At 37.8% G+C, this 22,369-nt stretch overlaps 1 protein-coding gene across 3 annotated transcripts in view; it reads left to right on the forward strand.

Moving 5' to 3' along the window:
- The first annotated feature begins 261 nt into the window (after positions 1-261).
- Positions 262-22,369, forward strand: part of DOCK9 (dedicator of cytokinesis 9) — a 71,033-nt gene continuing 48,925 nt past the window's right edge. For all 3 annotated transcript variants that reach the window (XM_071549014.1, XM_071549021.1, XM_071549031.1), the window contains exons 1-10: positions 262-325; positions 4,117-4,212; positions 4,860-4,994; positions 13,082-13,256; positions 14,535-14,602; positions 18,453-18,527; positions 18,622-18,762; positions 19,122-19,322; positions 19,442-19,564; positions 21,853-21,935. In XM_071549014.1, coding sequence (XP_071405115.1) covers positions 4,183-4,212; positions 4,860-4,994; positions 13,082-13,256; positions 14,535-14,602; positions 18,453-18,527; positions 18,622-18,762; positions 19,122-19,322; positions 19,442-19,564; positions 21,853-21,935 — 1,031 coding nt within the window. In that variant the 5' untranslated portion in view covers positions 262-325; positions 4,117-4,182. The remainder of the gene's footprint in view (positions 326-4,116; positions 4,213-4,859; positions 4,995-13,081; positions 13,257-14,534; positions 14,603-18,452; positions 18,528-18,621; positions 18,763-19,121; positions 19,323-19,441; positions 19,565-21,852; positions 21,936-22,369) is intronic.

The following is a 22,369-nucleotide window of genomic DNA, read 5'->3' on the forward strand; positions in this document are numbered from 1 at the left end:
TTTCTTCTCTTGGGTTACAAATTAGGACACTGACAAGCAGAGCAAAAGAAAGACTGGTGAGCATATATAGAAATGAGAAAAATTGTTGGCTAAGAAATGTACTTAATGAAAATTACATGCTTTTACTTGTGCTTTTTTCTCTTCAGTTAGGAAAAGAACATCTTAATATTTATATATATATAAGTAAATTATTATACTTAAAATATGTGACTAATCACAAAAGCCCTAGTATTTCAGAAGATTTTTCTTTCTTAGTAAAGGGACAAAATCAGAGAAGCTCCCTGTTCATGTATATGAAGTGGATGAAGAAGCAGATAAAGATGAGGTGAGATAATCATAATTCCTTACTTTCTGTTGTTTTCTTTAAAGAATGTTGGGTGTGTAGAGCTTGCGAGTTTGTTCAGGTGTTAATGTCAGTAAATGACAACAGGGATTAGCTTGAACAACTTGACTGGGAAACAAATTAGCTGTTTTACATATCTCCTTTCAGATCGCCTTGTTCTCCTGAGAGTGTCACGTGATAGAAAAAGTTTTGACAGATAGTAAAGTTGAAGTTTTAATATTGGTCGTGTATAATCCTTCAGCTTTCATAAAATCTGTCTTGTCTTACACTGTCTCAATGTAGACAGGTTTACAGAGAGAAATGTTCCATGCAGTTTAATCATGAAGTCGAGTAAAATCATGGGTGAATCTGTTCCAACATGACAGCACACACAGTTAAGTGTGCATGACAGCATGGCATACAGTGCGAGTTAAAATCAGTTTGTCACAAATCTGAGTATAGGGTGAAAGCTGGAGAGCCATCATGGAAACAAAAGCCAAAAGGTGGACTAAAACTCTTAAGATATTTTCTCTTTTGTCATTGGCTTAGGGAAACCAGAGATGTATAACCTCAAGCAATTTCCAAGTATATTTCAAATGCCAAAGACTTTTTTTCAGCAACTGCTTCTGTTATTTTTGTGATTTTTTTTTTTTTACCGCACCCTGTTTCAAAACTCAGTGCTTAAATGCCACTGTTTTCTTTTCTTACAAGTACTTGAACTCTTACATCTCAAAAAAGAATTAAAATTATTTTTCTTTTTTATGGTGTTTTCCTCTTGACAATTATTTTGCTTCTAAATTCCTGGTATTCAAGGCTGCTACACATGAAATAAAAGGATTAAGTGTGAAGAAGTAGTTTAGGGAATTCTGAATAAATAGATTCCTGAACAGATAGTCACAGGATGCCATTTATCCAGCGCTGCTATTAATCTGCACTGAGATATTTAGACAAATAATTTCATGCATCCGTATCGAAAGCTTCCTATTTGTAGGATGGGAATAATTATAATTTCTATTATACTGAAATTTAAAAGACTTGGCATTATTTATTGTGATAATATTTCTGACAACAGAAGTGTCTTAGGAAACAGTGAGTTAAACGTTAAAAATTTAATTGATATATAACTGGCTGTAATTGTTACTAGGAAATATACTTATGGCTAGAGTTAGTTAAACACTGAGAAACTCTAACTTGGCTATTAGCAGGTGGAATGTATTTACTAGGAAGTATAAGTGGAGAGGACTTGCTGTTTCCTTCTGCCCAGTTTCCTGAGTGGGCAAGGATGGAGTATCTTTCAGAAGTACAGTCAGCTGGAGAAGAGGTCTACTGCTCTCTGAGGAACCTGAAATATAAACACAAGAAAAAAACATGCAAGGACGAAAAGGGAAGTTAATAGGACAATAGGGTCGGAGGGACCATGAATTCTTTCACTGAGTAAGAATTAATGCAAGAGGTTTTTCTTTCAAACATTAACATCTTTCTATGCCAAAGAGCACAGATGCAAATCTTAGATTGAAAGTTGTTTGGTCTTTTTGTTTCAGTTTTGTTTGTGTTTGATGAAAGATGACTTATTAAGAGAATGATAGAAAACAAAAAGCTACAAGTGATTAAAATTTGGAGAAAATCAGATAAAGATTATTTGAATCATGCATCAATAAAAAGGAGAGAATTACCCATCCAGAACTATTTCTCACTATGAAGCCATCAGGTTGATGTTTGTAAAAGAAGTTTTTAAATATAATATGCAGTCAAGATACTGGACTGTTTTTGTTGAAACAGTTGCTGTTGAAGTAAACTTTGGAGCAACTTTTGTGGGAAAGATAATTAACAGACCTGAGGCCCAGTGTGCAGCAGTAATGATAAAAGTGAGGAAATTACCACTTGGAAACAGGAAGTATGTTTTCAGTGTAAGAGTCGTGTGTTAACAACTGGATTCCGAGTTCCTTTGTATTAACAGATGGTCAGCTGGAAAGATTCAGTAGCTTTTTGGCTCTGTAGGCAGGAATTCTGCCTGACAGAAAGAAATGGTGTAACTGGAGAGGCCCAAATGATGGTCAGTTTTATTGTTAGAAAACAGCATGCAGCTCAACAGAGTTGGGAAACTGTACCTCAGAGACTGGGAACTGGGAAAAGAGTCTTAATGGAGCTAAATCCTAATTTTTGTTGACACAGGTAATGAAAAGAATTTTTGTCATGTCAAGTGCTCTTAACATTTCGTTTGTCAAGTTACAGAAAAGTGTTGTTTGTTATGTGCCAAATTTTGGCAATAACTCATGATCTACTCATTATCTTAGGCTTGTAAAAGTGTTTTTAAACCTCTATTTTCTTGGTGATAATTGACGCCAGGGGAGGTGAAGAGGTATGGTTGGAAACTCAGTGTTTTAAGTTATCTCTGTGTCTTGATTCTTGTACAAGAAAAATTGTTATCTAGGTAATAGAACAAGGGTGGGGGCTAATGATTTGAAAATATAAAACAATGTGACTGTATTGTTTGGACAGTGAGACTCACTGGGACAAATGAAAATATACTGAATATTTCTGGTCTGTGCTTTTTGGAGCATTATATCAGAAGCTCTGATAATTGGTGACCATGCCATCCTTACTGGGCCTAACTTCTGTAGTACCAAGCTGACTGTCAATTCTGAAGGAACAGATTGATGCATCTTTTGCCTTCTGTTCTCATGTTTCTTGAAGTTCACACATGCATATGCATATGAATATGCAAGGTAGACAGACTAAATAAGCCGTAAGTGAATTACCTAGTAACTTTTTACAGAATGTTCCCTGATATAGTTTCAGAAATTATTTCATATTATTATGTTTGGATAATAAATTGCCAAGAGTATTTGTCTTCTGGATGGTTGAAAATCTTCCTACATGTAATTCATTCATGGTTTTGTTTAAAAATTAGTTACATCAACTGGAAACCATTGTAAAGTCAGCTTGGGAGTGCTCTAAAAGATTACTTGGAACTGGTGATTTAATATTTATTCTCTGACAGGTTTAAATCTGGGTTCTTGATCTGCTTTGCTGGCAGAGTGCTGAGCTTTGGTAGTTCCTGACATCCTAAGTGTTTCTCTGCAGTTCCTCAGTTCCATCAGCTGGCAGATGGATGTGGTACACAGGCAGTGGGGGATGATGTGTGATGCATGCCTTGCATCTGCTGTTTGTGAACTTGCCATTGCTGCCAAGTTTGCTCTTGTTCTCTTTACAAAGCTTTGATTCTGATCTGTAAAAGGGCAGATCCAATTCAAGAATGCAAGACTTAGTTTTCTGTAAATTTTTAAGTTAAGTGATGTCTTTGAAGTACTGGATATAAAACAAAATTGTTTGAGAAATCTCGGTTGAAGTTTTGGAAAGCATGTCTTTACATTGTTGGTTTTGGCAATAGAAATTGTTAAAAATTCATGTGCTCCAAGATGAGAATATATAGAAAAGGTTACTAAGTAAATGTTTTAAGTTTTGAGTGCTTCCTGATTCCTCTGTTTCAGTGGGATTTATCTGGACTAGCATTTAGCTGTCTGTAATCTGGATCATCCTGCTGGCTGTAGAGAAAGCCTGTATAAGAGACCAGATTACATATTAAAAGTTACGTGTGGTCCATCTCATCCCAGATCTTTAAATACAATAATTAGAAAGCTACAGAATTTCAGCAGGGCTCATGGTACATTATATTATGAATGTAGTTATTCCAGCTTCTAAAGTGACTTCTGAAATTTTTGATAAATATTACATGGACTGATGCAGAGCTTTACTTTTTTTTTTGTCCCCCATCTTCCTTTCTTCATCTCCAGGATGCAGCATCACTTGGGTCTCAGAAGGGTGGAATAACAAAACAGGGATGGCTGCACAAAGGCAACATGAATAGTGCAATCAGTGTGACAATGAGAGTAAGTGTAAGAATGTCTCTTCCATGGTAAAAAACTGAATAACAATATTAAATGTCCCTGTGCCTTTGAGAAGTCATTTTGTATATGAGTTAGTTCTAAAAAAAATTGTGTGGAATGAAAGAGGGAAGCTTGTATGTAATTTATATATCTGAAATCTTGCTATCTTTTTATTATGCATAAATCAGAAAAAAATACATGAAAAATCCAGTATGTGGGAGAAGTTACTTTGTGAATTGTACTCTGGTGTGATGTTAATAGAAAAGGGACTGTGTAATATGAGGAGAGTTGTTTTTTTGTATTGCCACATTTTATAGGGGTTTTATTTGCCTCTTTATTTAGAAAGAAACTTCAATTGTTTTCATGGTTGTCACAATAAATATTATTTATGATGTTGTAGACTCTGTTTTAAATATCTTTCAATAGGTCAAAAATACTGTCAAATGTAAGGTACAATCCTGTTGCTGAAAGTTAATTTTTAAAAATTAATTATTTTTGGTTTATCTTCTGAGAATACTGATCAGGTTATTTGTAAATAAAAGCTCTTTTTCTATTATATACTGTCTAAATAGCACTTATGGATATTGTAATATGAAGATGATTAATACAGGTGTTGTAACTGCTTTTCTTTTGTCCTTTCTTCCCGCTAGTCCTTTAAAAGAAGATTTTTCCATTTAATCCAACTTGGCGATGGATCCTATAATCTCAATTTCTACAAAGATGAAAAAATATCAAAAGAACCTAAAGGATCAATATTTCTGGATTCATGCATGGGAGTGGTTCAGGTAATTATAATTATTCTGCCTGTTCTCCAGTTAGTTCTGCATTTCATAGCAAATGAAATTTCTTTCAAAATACAGGTAAATGTTGTTATATGTAGATAAGTACTTGTTATGCAGAGGAACAAATATACACACTGCATCTTGCAAAAGCAGTAAACAAGATTTCAAGAGGCAAGAGACTGAATTTTATAATTCTTTCTGTAAAGAATTAGATTCTTTCTGTAAAGAAAGAATTAAAGAAAGAAATATCAAATAGTAATCAAACCAAATTTTAAGGCAAATGCACAAAGAACCCCAGACTTCAATAAAGGTGAAGTAATGACAGCATGAAATTGAAGTTCATTTCAGTTAGATTCTGTGCTTACATGAGCTGTAAAATGTTTTTCATAGCTTCTTGTGTGGGATTCTTGGTGTGGGAATTGTATTAAATTCAGTCACCCTTCCAGATGCTTTCATTTGACCTTTATAATGTTACTTTTCAGTGCTTTTCTTTATTTTAAAAAGTTAAGGGCTTTGGTCAAATGTTTGTCAGTAACAAGTGCCAAAGAAAAGATTATTTTTCTTTTTCTTGTGACTCTGTTATGTGTTTATAGTACAGCCTGTAACTGATCTGTTAGGCACAGCATACCTGGAAAATCCCTCGGGTTTTAGTACATTTTAAAAATTTGTATAGAAGTAGGTAAAATTTAATAAAATTGGATTTCTTAAATAATATTTTTTTAGTATAAAGCTGTTTGAAGATCTCAACGAAGAGATTCACCAGCTGTACAGAGGATTTTTTTCCCACAAGTACTGTAGTAATGTTTTTTGATACATATTTAATGGGCAATTTGCCATGAAATTTTATAGCTTTAGTAAATTTAATCATATTGCAAGTTCTATATACAATTTTATACAAATTGTTTTGCCTTAGAGATAGGAATCTGTCCAGCTCCAGTTTTGGAGCTGATTTGTGTTTGAATTTGATTTGTGTTTTTAAAACAACCCAAAAAACAAAAAAAGTGGTTCCTAAACTCATTTATAGTCTCACCAATATCTATGAATACCTGCAGGGAGGGTGCAAGGAGGACAGAGCCAGGCTCTGCTCAGTGGTGCCCAGGGACAGGACCAGAGGTGATAAGCACAAACTGAAACATGAAAAATTCCCTCTGAACATCACAAAATACTTTTTCACTCTGAGGGTGACTGAGCACTGGCACAGGTTGCCCAGAGAGGTTATGGAGTCTCCCTCTTTGAAGAACTTCAGAAGCTCCCTGGACATAGTCCCATGCCAACTGGCTCTAGTTGGCCATCTATCAGGAGGGAGGTTGGATGTAATGACCACCAGAGGCCCCTTCTGACCTCTAACCATTCTATGATTTTATGGTTTTGGGGTTTAAAACGTGAAAATCTCCTTTTTTTCAGTCATATTTTCATAGTGTTCATATTTTGTGTTCTGTTCAAGTAACCTGAAATTTCCTTAGACTGCCAGAAGCTTGCTTGTTAAAAAAAAAATTATTACTACTCCTTTGTTCCACTGCAAGTAGGGCAAATACAATAGTCTTTAAGTAAAGCTGTGCTTCGGATGCTTTAAAATTTGTAGCTGACTTTTGTCTTGAATGTTATAATGTATTTTTCAGTACCATCAGTGTTCCCTTGGCATCTGGTCTTCAAAACTGCATGTGAAAATTCAAGACTATTATGAATAAGTATCAGGTGCAAAATCAAAATGAGTTAATGCCCACTTTTAAGAAACCAAGTAGTCATTCAGTAGCCAGAATAAAGGGATTTGAAAATAGCTATTATCTTCACTTGAATTGTTGGTGAGAAGCAAGTAAATGATACTTTGAACTAACAAATATACATAAATGGCCCTATTCCAGACATGTAATTTTATTATTTTATATTATATACTGTATCCTCTCTCGCTGATCTAATTTTATTATTTTACTGTTGCTTATTATTGGTGTTATATTAGCATCTATAAACTCCTATGGGGTAAAAGTGGTATCTACATAGTAGAAATGGCATTTCCAGTTAACAGAAAATAAAGTAAAAAAATTGTAGGGACTCCAGCCATGGTACTTGGGAGTAGTTTGACATGTAATTCACAGAAATGGTTGTTCTTAGGTAGGTATACTTACAAGCCTGTGTACTGAGAATGAAACTACTTAGAATCATAGAATCATAGAATCGATTGGGTTGGAAAAGACCTCCAAGATCATCAAGTCCAACCCTTGGTCCAACTCTAGTCCATTTACTAGATCATGGCACCCAGCGCCACGTCCAATCTGTGTTTAAAAATCTCTAGGGATGGTGAATCCACCACCTCTCCGGGCAGCCCATTCCAATGCCTGATTACTCTCTCTGTAAAAAATTTTTTTCTGATATCCAACTTAAATTTCCCCTGGCAGAGCTTAAGCCCGTGCCCCCTTGTTCTATTGCTGAGTGCCTGGGAGAAGAGACCAGCCCCCACCTGGCTAGAACTTCCCTTCAGGTAGTTCTAGACAGTGATGAGGTCACCTCTGAGCCTCCTCTTTTCCAGGCTAAACAACCCCAGCTCCCTCAGCCTCTCCCCATAGGGCTTGTGCTCCAGTCCCTTCACCAGCCTTGTTGCTCTTCTCTGGACCCGCTCCAGCACCTCAATATCCTTTCTGAACTGAGGGACCCAGAACTGAACACAGTACTCAAGGTGTGGCCTCACCAATGCAGAGTACAGGGGAAGGATCACTTCCCTGGTCCTGCTGGCCATGCTATTTTTGATACAGGCCAGGATCCCATTGGCCTTCTTGGCCACCTGGGCACACTGTTGACTCATGTTGAGCTTCCTGTCAATTAGTACTCCAAGGTCCCTTTCTGCCTGGCTGCTCTCCAGCCACTCTGTGCCCAGCCTGTAGCGCTGCAGGGGGTTGTTGTGGCCAAAGTGCAGGACCCGGCACTTGGTATTGTTGAACTTCATCCCATTGGAATCAGCCCATCTCTCAAGTCTACCCAGATCCCTCTGCAGAGCCCTCCTGCCTTCCAGCAGGTCGACACTCCCTCCCAACTTGGTGTCATCAGCAAATTTGCTGATGATGGACTCAATCTCCTCATCTAAATCATCAATAAAGATGTTAAACAGGACTGGACCCAATACAGACCCCTGGGGAACACCACTGGTGACTGGCCGCCAGCTGGATGCAGCTCCGTTCACCAGCACTCTCTGGGCCTGACCCTCCAGCCAGCTCTTAATCCAGGAGAGGGTACACTTGTCCAGGCCATGGGCTACCAGCTTTTTCAGGAGTATATTATGGGAGACAGTATCAAAGGCCTTGCTGAAGTCTAGATAGACCACATCCACAGCCTTCCCCTCATCCACCAGGTGGGTCGCCTGATCGTAGAAAGAGATCAGGTTGGTCAGACAGGACCTGCCCCTCCTAAACCCATGCTGGCTGGGTCTAATCCCTTGTCCACCCTGAAGGTGCTGTGTGATTGCACTCAGGATGAACTGCTCCATAACCCTGCCAGGCAGGGAGGTCAGGCTGACAGGCCTGGAGTTGCCAGGGTCCTGCTTGCAGCCCTTTTTGTGGATTGGGGTGACATTCGCCAACCTCCAATCATCTGGGACCTCCCCAGAGAGCCAGGACTGTTGGAAGATGATGGAGAGCGGTTTGGCAAGCTCTTCTGCCAGCTCCTTCATCACCCTGGGATGGATCCCATCTGGTCCCATAGACTTGTTAGGATCCAGCTGGCTCAGTAAGTCTGTCACTATTTCCTCCTGGAATACAGGAGGGCTATTCAGCTCCCTCTCCCTGTCCACCAGCTCCAGAGGCCAGTTGTCTTGAGGGCCATCTGTCTTGCTGGTAAAAACTGAGGCAAAGTAGGTGTTAAGTACCTCAGCCTTCTCCTCATCTTCCTTAACTATATTTCCCTCCAAGTCCAACAGAGAATGGAGGTTTTCCTTGCCCCTCCTTTTGTTATTAATGTATTTATAAAAGGACTTTTTGTTATCCCTAACTGAAATAGCCAAATTTACTTCAAATTCCACTTTTCTTTCCCTAAGTTTTTTTCCTGCATGACCTAGCTCTATCTGTAAATTCTTCGTAAGTAGCCAGCCCTTTTTTCCATAGTCTATAAACTTTCTTTTTATCCCTGATTTCTTGCAGAATCTCCCTATTTAACCAAGCCGGCCGTCTTCCCCTCCGGCTGGCCTTTCGGCACACTGGGACAGCCTGTTGCTGTGCACTCAAAATTTCCTTCTTAAAACATGTCCATCCCTCCTGGACCCCCTTACCTTTGTTTCCCAGGGTATACTCTGAATCAGTTCTTTGAATAGGCCAAAATCTGCTCTCCGAAAGTCCAAGGTAGAGGTTTTAATGGTGACTCTCCTTACATCCCTGAGGACTGAAAATTCTATTATTTCATGGTCACTATGCCCCAAGCGGCCTCCAACCATTGCATCATCTACCAGCCCCTCTCTGTTTGTAAATAGTAGGTCTAGCAGGGCCTTCCCCCTGGTAGGCTCATTTACCAGTTGATGAAGGAAATTGTCCTCTATACACTCCAGGAACCTCCTTGACTGCCTCTTCTCTGCAGTATGAAGCTCCCAGCAGATATCTGGCAGGTTAAAGTCACCCACAAGAACAAGGGCTGGAGATTTTGAGACATCTGCCAGCTGCTTGTAGAATAATTCATCTCCTTCATCATCCTGGTTGGGCGGTCTGTAACAGACTCCCACACAAGGGTGTCAGCCTTGTTGGCCTTGCCCCTGATTCTGGCCCACAGGCACTCAACCTTGTCACTGCTGACCTCAACTTCAACAGAGTCAAGAGACTCTCTAACATATAAAGCCACCCCTCCACCTCTCCTTCCCTGCCTGTCTTTTCTGAAGAGCTTGTAGCCCCCCATAGCAGCACTCCAGTCATGTGATTCATCCCACCACGTTTCTGTGACAGCAACTATGTCATAGTTTTCCTGCTGCACTATGGCTTCCATCTCCTCTTGTTTGTTTCCCATACTGCGTGCATTGGTGTACATGCACTTCAGCTGGGCCATTGATATCATTCTCAACTCAGGCTCTATGCCCTTAGGCCTATCTCTGGAGAGCCCAGTTGCCGTCCCTTCCCCCTTCAAACCTAGTTTAAAGCCCTCCTAACTAACCCTGCCAACTTATGGGCTACAGTTCTTTTGCCCTTCCTAGATAAATGAAGCCCATCTGCTTTGACGAGACTGGGCAACACAGAGTTTGCGCCATGATCAAAAAACCCAAAATTTTGACGATAGCACCATCCCCTAAGCCACCTATTGATAAGCTGGGCTTTCCTAAACCTCTCCTCATTCATCCCAGCTAGCACAGGAACTGAGGCAATTACGACCTGTGCTCCTGTCCCATGAAGAGATTGGGTCAGTGCCTTGAAATCTTTTTTAATTACTCTGGTACTCCTTTTATTAATGTCATCACTTCCAACCTGGACAACCAACAGCGGGTAATAGTCTGAGGGTTGGATAAGTTTAGGAAGTCTTTTGGTAATATCCCTCACCCTGGCCCCAGGAAGGCAGCAAACTTCCCTGTGGGACGGGTCTGGCCGACATAGAGGGCCCTCAGTTCCCCTCAGAAGGGAGTCACCGATTACAACAACCATTCTCTTTTTTCTCTTACCTGTAGTTGTAACCCGTCCGATAGGCTGGGGGTAACCAGAAGATCTTGTAGATAGATCCTCCTCCTGACTGTCCTCCAACAGACTGTCCGAGTCCAGGGCCATATACCTGTTTTTTAAGGGCACCCTGGCAGGTGAAAGGGGTCGAGAGGGGGTGTTTTTGCCTCTACAACCAGGCACCTGTTTCCATTCATCCCCAACCCTATGGTTTGTTCTGTCTGCCTGATGGCAGGAGGGGCTGAGCTTCACCACCTCCTGCTGGGCTTCCTTAGGAGTGGAAAGGGTGTGACTCCACCAGTCAATTTCCCTTTCACTCTCCCTTATGTTTCTGAGCCTATCAACCTCTTCCTTTAGCTCTGCCACCAGACCCAGCAAATCGTTCACCTGCTCACATCGTATGCAGGTGCTTCTCATACTGTCCTCTGGTAGTAGGTCCAGGCTCAAACAGTCTATGCAGCCGGAGGCCTGAGTGGCTGCATCCTTTTTAGAGGGTTCTGTCTGTATTGACACCCCTCTACTGGTAACAGGAGCAACAGCTTTCATTTTTTTGGGAGGCATGACTGCCTTAAGCTGTGGGGAAAGGTAGAAAGAGACAAAGAAACAAATGAACAGAGGAGAAAAAAAAAAAAAAGCTGCAGAAATACCTAGGCTTCTGCCCTGCCTGTTCGCCCTGCCTGTGCGAACTGCCCTGCGAACTGCCGTGCCACGCCCTCACTGCCGTGCCACGCCCCTGTTTGCCCGCTCCTGTTCGCCCCGCTCCCTAGAGATGTTTTTAAAGCCTTCTCACTCTCCTGCTAACGAGCAAGCCCCGCCTCCAACTCCCCTCTGAGTCACCTGCTGATAGCTGAAGGAGCAGCAAACAAAGCCTGCCAGGGAATGAGCCAAGCAGCTCCCTTACCTCCCTTTAAAGCCTTCTCACTCTCCTGCTAACGAGCAAGCCCCGCCTCCAACTCCCCTCTGAGTCACCTGCTGATAGCTGAAGGAGCAGCAAACAAAGCCTGCCAGGGAATGTTTCAGAGTAAGTCTTTTCATTGAGGGGAGATTAGTTACTATTGTATTTCTGTAAGATTTCTTTTGTTTTTGAGTTCATTTAGTGCATGTGCCTAATTATTTTTTCAAAGACAGTGGATGCCTGAGAGAAAAATATTTACTCTACTAACAGACATTGAAGGTAGAGCAAAATATGCTCCCTTGTCAGTACTTGTATAAACAGAATTCTGAATTTGTGCAACAGAGGACTTTTTTTTGTTTGGGATTTTTGTTTTGGGTGGATTTTTTTCCCCAACTTAAATGAAGAGGCAGGAAATCCTGGAATACTATTTGGGATTTTTGGGTTTTGTTTTGTTTTGTTTTCCTGGGGTTCTTGTTTTAATACTAAAGTATATTGAGACTTTGCTGATCAGAGATGTGGAGCACATAAAACATGCAGTGTATCTAGTCAAACATACAGCCATATGTATAGGTATAGTTGCTCTAATTCAGTGTTTTGTGAAAAGTGAGATGTGTGATTTGTACCACCTCTGTCAAGATTTTATACTGTGAAAATTAGAGTTTACTGTTTTTAGGATTTATTTATTTCAGCACTGATTTCAGCTGGTAAGACTGTCTGTAGATCTGAGTTCCTACAACAGTTTATATCTTTCTTAACAGAAACACATCTTTGATAGAAAGCTGACTGTTATGCCAACCAGTACTTAGTCTGTTAATTGAAAAATCTGAATTATAGTGAAACTAAAATATAACTTGGCATTTAATTTAACTTAGACAAAAATCCCCCAACCATTAATTCTGTCATATTGTTTATTGCAATGTTTATCTAATGAATTAGCAATTTTTAAAATTAAGTTGGTGATAATACAGAATTTTCATTTGAGATTTGTGAACTCATTCCCAGAAACATGAGTCAGGCTAGGTAGCATTTGAAGGATTGATTTAAACTGGGCATAAAGGATGACAATAATGGTTGGGGAACAAAGGAGGAACTGATTCCCAACTTCATGTGTATGTATAAGACTAGCAATATCAGGGCATTCAGCGCTGATGTTGGTTATGATTTTGTCTCTGGTATGAAATTCTAGTGTGCAAACAGTTGTCACTCAAATATTAATAGACTTTTGTGCTTTTTTCTTTTTTTTCAGTAGATCTTGGTTAGCTTCATTTCTAGGTGATCTGGGTACTTAAAGAATTGATATTTGGAAATTAGATTTTTTTTTGTTGTTTTTTAAAAGTGATTCCAAGCAGAATGATTAAGGGAAGCTGGAAAATCAGCTGTTATCTTTCCTACTTGCACTTGTTGCAGTGGTACAAATAGATTCAGAATGTCAAATGTCACAGAGGAAAAAGTGTAATTGTAAGGCACTTGTTAAAGTATCAAACTGTGTATTTTTCTATAAAATATCTGAAATACTTATAACTTCTTTGATTGTGGTTAGACAGTATGTAAAGATATGACACAAGTCTTCTATTTTCTCATAGAACAATAAAGTCAGACGTTTTGCATTTGAGCTCAAGATGCAAGACAAGAGTAGTTACCTTTTAGCTGCAGACAGTGAACTTGAAATGGAAGAGTGGATAAACACTCTGAACAAAATCCTCCAGCTTAACTTTGAGGCTGCAATGCAAGAAAAAAGGAACGGAGAGTCTCATGAAGGTAAGCAGGGTTTTTAGCAATGCTACATCTTCATACACACATTGGGAAAGAAAGGCTTTATTGTGGCTAAATTTTTTTCTTTTCTTTGGTCATAAAAATTATAGGCCTTTTTACTGTCTATTTGAACTGATGAGAGTTTTGACCTTTTTGGCTTTAAAATATCACTGCTCTGTATTGATTCAAAATGAGTCAAGTCCAAAAGAGAATAGTAAGACTGACTAAATGTAGAAAAGTAGAACCCATAATGTAAAATTAGGACTGAGGCAGTTTAAGGAAAAAAAGGTAGGAGGGACTTGTTTTGAAATGTATAAATGCTGCTGAAAATTGAATGGACTGTTCTGTGGTTATTGTAGGTGGGAGAAAAAGAAATTGTGGTTACAGTGAGGAGCTTAAATTTAGATACAACTCTCTTGACCACAAATATTTCCCAAAAGTACCGAAATACGTTGCTTGGGTGTAGAAAACTCTTTTGTTAGAGCTCTTTAACAATAGGTAAATCAGATACTGTAAGGAATGCAATGTACTTGTAGTTGGTATTTTGGTGATAAAAAGAAAGTCTAGATGTCCTCTCATTCATTTTTCCTCTTGAGAGTGGATGGGGAGGGAAACTGGTGAGAAACCAACAGTATGCATATCCAGAAGAACCTGGAAGATATTATGGAAGGTTGTTGTCTTAAAAGCACAAGTACCAAAAGGGATCATTAGAGTTTAAAGTGAGATTGTCACAGTCTTTGAAGATTGTCAGAATTTAGTGTGATGTTTGCAACAAAAGCAAGTCAGAACAGGAGAGGCCAGTAGCTCTGTGAAAGACATTTTAGTCAGTGGTCCCCAGTTGACCTTAGAACTGTAAGAGGCTTTCTAGCTGAACTGTAAGAACCATTCTAACTGAATGGTTGCTTTGTAAATGCAGTATCTGTTGGAGAGTAGAGCTGGGAACCCAATGAACAGAGGGAATTTGTTTTGAAATGAAGTCACAATGCATAGGGGAAAGAGAAATGTAGGTTTGTGCATTAAGCATTACTTTTCCCCATACAGATATTAAAATTAATATTAAAGCTGTATTCTAGGTGAGATTAGGAATAACTGCTACTATACTAATTACTAGTTACATCCTCCAGGAAGTCAAAATGTAATGATGGGGTTGTCCACAACCATTTAATGTTAACAATTGTCATTTCTGAGGGAGTAGGAGATAAAAAAAAATAATTTTTGCTATGGAATTTTGTGAGTACTTTGGGGTTTTTATATTTATTTTAAAATGTGGTTTTATAATTTCAGATGATGAACAAAGCAAACTGGAAAGCTCATCAAGTAGTTTTGATAACTACTATCCTGAAATTGCCAAGGTAATACATTTTGTAAATGCCAGTTTGGGATATAAAGTACTAAACATAAGTTAGCCACATGAACTTTCAGTAAAGATAAGGCACTGGCTTCTGACTTTCAGTCAGTTTGTCATGCTTTGAAAGCTTAGAAGGTCTTTCATGAATAGATGTGGTTATTGAACTTTTTTCTGCTTTTTTGAGCAAACTAGATAGAGTCTTGAAGTTGTCTGTATAAATCTGGACATGTTGTTTAAGTGCAGCATGTTTAATTATTCTATTATTTTACTAATTCATTATGTTTTGTATTGCATGCAGGTAAGTGCTAAAGTATTTCTATAGAAACCTAGTTACACTGAAGTCAAGTTTTATTCTTATTTTTAGAACTACAGAGCAGCTTAATAGCTGTGATGAGGTGAATGTATTTTAAGATGTTTGTACTTACAATGAACCATCAGGTTCACTCATGTTTCCCATATTGCCATGGTTCTTGCTTTTCAATTTTGTTCTTACAGAAGAGTGACGGAAATTAGAATAAAATAAGATAGAAAGAAGTAGAAATAACAGTAACTCTTCCTCAGCCCATTTACATGCTTTATTTCAGTTAAATCAGTGACTTGTGTGTAGCAAAAGTTCTGTAAGGGAGAAATTTTTCTTAAATTACAAGAACTGGAACTGATGACCTTTTCTACTGAAGTTGCAGAATCCCAACTTTTTCTCGTGACTTCCTTTTTCTTCAGTGCAGTACAGCCTGCAGTCTTGAAACTTTTCTACTTCACCATGCTCTGGAATGTTCTCTCTGTCTTTTCTGAGGATCTGTCTGACCTAGTAACTACTCCTGAAGGGAGCGCAGCTTATGAAGTGAGAACAGGCAAACCAAATTCTATCTATTACAATAGCTAACATATCAAAAGATCCAGTCAGAATATGTTAACAAGCTTCTAGCACCTAAATTGTTTGCCTGACTTCTTTCTGATACTGCTTTGTAATGAACTTAGCACTTGTACACAAAAAGCTGTTATGTGATAATCTAGCTCCAGCAACCTCTGTATTTTGAAATTAATTTGGATTGTGGGGCATACAATCCAGATTTCCTTGGAAGAGTTGTAAGCATCAAACAGTGTACTTACATGAGGCTATGAAAATTTATTTCAGAAACAAATATAAAGTTAAATGCTCTTACTGTATGGAATATTCTTCATTGTGTATAGTCAGAGTTATTGTATTGCTTAGGTTCCATATTCCTTCCAGAGGGAACTTGAATTAAGGGCTGCAGGACCTGCATAAAGCTTTAGTACTACAATTGCTACTTCCTGTTTCCATAACTTTTGGATCGGAAACATGCAGCTCTTTAAGGTCACTATTTTTCAAGTGTATTATTTTTCTCACCTCTTTAAGGTCTGGAATTTATTTTAATTCCATAGTTATAACTCATTTAAATTTCTGTTTCCTTCAAAATAAATTTTTTAATTTTCCCATTCTAGTTCATCTGTACAAAACATTACCTTTTAAAATAACATACTCTAATGTATTTTCCAAGCCTTTTTTTCCCTGAGGAGAACAGAGAAAAGTCTGCCCATTTGCATTAGTGTGCTGTTTGTGCCTTAGCTCAAGTGCTTTATATGAATCTTGTTTTGAGGATTTTTTTTGTCCTTTATTCTTTCTTGCACTGTCTTTTCAGCTGTTGTTTGGATTTAGTTCTTTTTTTTCCCAGTGGAAGTCTTACAAGGCATTGGGCCTTCTTTTAGAAGAGTTTATAGCTGCTTTATTATTTTTGTTGGTTCTGGGAGGAGAATTTCACAATAGCTGACCTCATATCCTTATCAGGAGGCAGAAATTCCTTCAGGGGGGATTGTAGAGCACCTGACAATAGAGGGAAAAACAGTCTTCCCAGGAAGGCTTTAACCCTGTGAGTACATCTCCAAGGCTTCCCTTTTCTATCAACAGCTGTCAGTTTATAACATAAACTAAGTAAGATGGTATTTTGCACTTCAGTGCACAGATGTGCACACATATATCTGAATCTGTCTGTCTTTACTGCCTACTTCATGTTCCTTTTATCTGTAATGTTAGCGCCAAGAGTTTGGGTTTTTTGTTTGGTTGTTTTTTGGAGTTGTTTGGTTTTGTTTTGGTTTTTTAATCTTCAAGGAAACCAAATTAACCCTCTGAAATAATTATGTAACTGTCATGATGAGTGGACTCAAGTACTTCCTTAACCATTACAGGTCCCAGAATTCACTGAAGTGGGAAAATGTTCTGTTACACATGAGGAAATGAAATTATGGAGTCACTGCTGTGCTATGCATGCATTTTCAGTTCTTGACTTTTGACTACTGTCCCTGATCTGTCAGTCAAAAATGCATATTTTCATCTTGTCTTTAGTGCACAAAACACCAAAGAATCTAAAATTATTGAAGATGCTTTAGCTGAAACAGTTTCTGTCTTCCTCATATGACTAGGTCTTCTTCCACCTCAGTTCTTGCCACTGGTTCTTTCTTACCTTTGCAAAATACTCACCCAACTTTCTTGCCATCTTTAAACTTCTTCACATTCCTGTATTTCTCAATTGTATCAGACTTTGCTGTTGAAGAAGAATCTGGCAGTTCTGCTGATATCAAGTATCTGAGTTGTCTCTTTCACAGCAGCTCTTGTCTTTTGTCCTGTGTGTGCTAAAGATAACAAAGTAAAATAAATGAAAACCATTAGAACATTTTTACTCAAAATAGCACCTCAGAAGTTTCTCTTCTGTACTATATCCTTTAAAGCAGTTTATTTTTTAAAATTTCTCTTACCAACAAAAAAATAGGGGTTTGAGCTCTTAGAGATTATGTTCTTTTGGTTTGGTTTAATTTTTTTTTTCTTTTTTCTTGAGACTTAGTAGAAGTTGCTTCAATCTCCAGCAAAGCAGATGTAGACAGTAGATCACTTCAAAATGATGGTCAGTGATGAGAATTTTGGGTTTGTAACTTCTTTTAACCCATACAGGCTGATCCAAAAAGAGACACCTGTGTGTAATGTCTTATTTTGTATCCCTGTTTAGCCAGCTGCTACTTTGGGAATGGCAGCTCTCCTGCGTGGGTAATTTTGGCACATGAGGATGTTCATTTGTCATGTCCTGTGACTTCAAAAATCATAGAATACTCTTTAAATGTTACCTTTTCCCACGAAAGGTAACCTATGTATACCTTCAGCTTTCACATTCTATTTTGTAGCACTTCACTTTTGGTTTGCTGTTAATAGATAGGTATCCATGAATCCCAGGCAAGATCAGTGTACGGTGAACTCTGCAAAGTCACTTCTAAGTGTGAGGGATTTATCTTATGGAAGTTTTGGAGGTTTTCCCAGCTACCCACAGGAAAACCACTTCTTTGGCAGTAGAGCTCAAGAAAAGCAGAAAAGGCAACCAAGAAAAAGAAAAAAGAAAGGGAACTATGATGGTGTTTCTTAATTTAGGTGATCTGTTGTTTCCTGAGCAATCTTATGTTCTCAGGATAGCTCTGAGCTTTAACCTACAGTCATCATTTATTTTTTTATTTAAATAGAACAGTGTTATAAAAGTTATTGTTTAAGGAGGGAAAGTGCTGTATAAATTACAGTGGAGTGTACTTCCCATGAGCTTGGGAGGTTACATGTTACTGATGTAAGTTTTCAGATTTCTAGGACTGGAATAAAGCCTTTAGAGGAGAGGTTCTCACTTTTTACTTGGATGTAACGGAGTAGTGTAAACTGAGGAGTTTCAGAGCTCAGTAATGGAAAAACAAATGTGTGAATTAAAAATGTGTAAAGCTTTGAACATCACAGAAAAGGGAATGACACTGAAAGCCACATGTATTTAATAGTGTGATATTAAGCCTTTTTTTCTTGCTTTGAACAGAGTGCCAGAGAAGCAGAAATCAAGCTGAAAAGTGAAAGCAGAGTTAAACTTTTTGTCTTGGATCCAGATGCACAGGTTAGATTTCTTACCAAGGAAGTGGAGGTTTTTTATGTTGATCCTTTTGAGATGAAAACCAACTTACTTTCATTTTTCTTTTCTCTTTTTAAAGAAACTTGACTTTTCTAGTATTGAACCAGAAGTGAAGCCATTTGAAGAGAAATTTGGAAAAAAAATTCTTGTGAGGTGTAACGATTTATCCTTTAATTTGCAAAGCTGCATTGCAGAAAATGAAGAAGGACCAACAACCAATGTAAATAATTAATGTAATTACTTTCTGTTAATACAGTAATGAAAGTCTTAATATTTTGTTGGCACTATTCTTAATGGCAGGGATTTCTAGCTGTGATGGAGCAATTTATATCATGGGGATTTTTTCTACTCTCTTAAATCAAAAGCCTGAATCCTACAAAAAGTGACTTTGCTAATATTTTTGGTGTGTGGTAGAGAGAGGAATTTTTATTTTCCTGAATTGTACATCTTGTCATTGATACCTAGAGTGATGGCCCTAAGAGTTTATGGAGATGTTACTCATCTTTCTTTTGTACACATTTTTACAGTGATAGAGAGGCCAGCAGTGACACTCGATTCTTTTTTTTTTTTAATGTCTAGGTAGAACCTTTCTTTGTCACATTGTCATTATTTGATATTAAAAACAACAGGAAGATTTCAGCAGATTTCCATGTTGATTTGAACCACCCCTCAGTAAGGCACATGATACCCAGTGCATCGCAACAAATGATGAATGGCAGTGGTGATAGCTTACACAGAATTCAAGACATTCATGAAACCATGTTGCAATATCCAAAGCAGGTAAGAATTAGTAATGTAAAGAATTAGTAGCATTTTGGATAGAAGAAAAGAGTTTTCCTGCATGATTTGGATGGCTTTCTTTTACATTATTTTCCTTTTATCTCTTGTTTTATTTCTAGGGAATATTCTCAGTCACATGTCCTCATACTGACATTTTCCTTGTGGCTAGAATAGAAAAGGTATTACAGGGAAGTATTACACATTGTGCTGAACCATATATGAAAAGTTCAGATTCTTCAAAGGTATGTTATTTTTTTTTGTGGCATGAACAAAATACTGAGGCAAAGCAGGTTGATTTCAAATTAATAAATATCAGTCAAAACCTTAGTTGTTTTCTAGTAAATTCAGCTAAATGGATGATTGGACTTCGTAAGCTGTAGTTATTACTAACTATTATTACATTGTAGATAAAGTCTAATGTTTTACTGGAAATATTTATTTCACTTTTTATAATCATGATAATCTATAATTTTTATAATGTCTTTAAACTGGTTTGACTTCAATGAGAAAGTTCAAAATTGTTGAATAGTGAAATATTAAATATTGATAATAAATTAACTGTATGTATCTATTAGTTTATGCATCTTATGTACTGTGTTGTTGACTTTTCCTTTGTCTCACTTTCTGGTGACCATAGTTTACTGTAACTTTATTGCACTCTTGCTCTTTTTTTCCTCCAGAACCACTGAGATCATCTGGTTTTATGTATAAAATGCTTTACAGGTTTGAGAGAAGTTGAAATCTTGTTTGGAAATAAACCACTGAAACATCTTATGCTTTTTAATGTTCTCTGAATGTATCTACAAAAAGTTTTGTTAGTTGCTACTGCTTGTTTGTCACTGAAGAAATAGAGGTTTGATTTTGCTGATTTACACTTATGCTTAACTAAGTGGACCAGGGTATTAGAGAAAGGTGTTTTTGTAAGCAGTGTCAGCTACTGTTGACATTCTTCCTGTTTTCAGCTAGTGAAAGGGAAGAAGGAATGGTTAGTTTTCAGTGTCTGCAGAGGAACAGCGTTCTTTCCTATGGATTTAATGCTGGCTAAGCTACATGTAAAAAAACCCTGTATTTTTCACTTGGTCTTAATATAGATCAGCCTCCTGATTTGCTTTTCCAGGAATGCTTGAAATTTTTTTTCAGCTGTTTTTGGAAAACAGCAGCTTTGCATTTTAGGAGTCTGGTTTTGAAGTGTTTGCTGACTGTTACTGGAGTTAAAACAAACCTGAACTGAGTAGCTGATTTTGGTGGCCTTGGCCCTGAGCCACATAGGAAGGTTGAGTAAGTCCAAGTGTTCCCAATTTGACACTGAGGGCCAGACTTGTACTGCCCTGTACTGCAGGAGTAGCCAGTAGAAATACTCACGGTCATATTAACTTATTCTGTGCATTTCTGCTATTCAATTGCTTCTAATTTCATACAGCTAAACACTTAGTTTGAATTTTTTTTTCTGTTCCTGTTCTCAGGGATTACAGTGTATTAATTTGAAACTAAACAGAACAGTACCAGTTATATGGGCCTCCATTTGTGTCACTGCAAAGTGCAAGTTCCAGGTCCCTGCAGGATTACTACTCTGGGCAAGAAAAATGGAAAATGGAAGTAGCAAATTCTGTAGCCAAGAAATCACTTGTTCTCCCCTTAAACATTGATTTAATGATGATTACTTAACAAGGTTTTATGCTTCCAAGTGCCATCTCCCCCTTTTTACAGGAAAGGATAATGGAGAGTTGGCTCAAAGGCACTAATAGAATCAGCTCTTTATAATGTCAACAGCATAGACCAGGGATAATATTCAGGCAGTTTTACTCCATAGGTTGTTTTGCCTCTGACAGACACACAGGGGAAGCTGACTTGTGCAAAAAAGCCCACTGCTCTGTCAGAAACTTCTGCTTAGATCCAGTGGTTCAGCTCAGTGTTGAACATATCAAACCAGTGGGTTTCTAGCTCTGATTGTTGTACATGTTGATTCTATATACTGCAATTTTTTGTTCATTTAAAAGTTAACAAAGTTAAAAATTTGAACTTTTAATGAAAACTATGTTACAATGTCCATAAATAAGATTTTCCATGTGCACAGGTTTGTACATGCAATCTTCATAAAACTCCTCCCTGTATTCTGTGTGTATTTGTCATACAAGTACTGCAGGGTATTGTACTTTGCGGGAATGTGTTCTGGTACATAGAGTGGGTGGTGAAGAGGGGAGCAAGTGGGAGGGGAAATGTTTGTTGTTTTTTTTCCTGGAGTTCGAGTTTTATCTTTAGAAACAGTTGAATTTTACTCTAGCTTTCCATGTGAGTTTTTAATAATAACATTTTTTTTATCACTTAATTAAATATTTATTATCAGGGGTGTAGATGTGTCTGTGTTTTCACCCATGAAAATGCTGTGAAATCAGCAGGCTGTGCTTAACCTGAAATGAATAGTTAAGAGGCATTACCAATTGTCTTTCACTCACATGCTTAGGATTAATCTTCTGAAGAAGATTTTCTAATTCATCTTTTCAAGCATGGCTATTTCTCCTGTCCCTTGCAGGCTGCACAGAAAGTTTTGAAGAATGCTAAGCAGGCATGCCAGAGATTAGGTCAATATAGAATGCCTTTTGCCTGGGCAGCTAGGTAAGGACAAATCCTGTCAATCTCAATTTCTTTTCCTTAACTTTTCTCTAACATTATTTTCTGCAACTCCTTTCTTGTAAAATTTAATGTGCTATTTAAATTATTTCTTGTTTTGCTTTCAGTTAACCAAAGATTTCCAACAAACTTGCACTCCAGCTGTGTAGTAGGAAAAAGAGTTACAAACATTCATTACATTATTATTCAAACCATTAGATATTGCCAGCTGTTTTCTACATTTTTTATATTACTAAGAATGAAATGGTTCACACTTACTTGTTAGACTGAGTTATTTATATGTTAAAAGTCATGTACAATGACAAGAGTATTAAGTGCATAATATGAAGGTGCAGTGTGTTTTGATTTCTAAAAAGAAATTTCCTAAAGTGCATTTCAACACTTTCATAAACTCATCTGAAAGCAAGATTTTTACTTTT

The sequence above is a fragment of the Pithys albifrons genome, chromosome 1 (genome assembly GCF_047495875.1).
Source record: "Pithys albifrons albifrons isolate INPA30051 chromosome 1, PitAlb_v1, whole genome shotgun sequence".
NCBI classification, from domain to species: domain Eukaryota; kingdom Metazoa; phylum Chordata; class Aves; order Passeriformes; family Thamnophilidae; genus Pithys; species Pithys albifrons.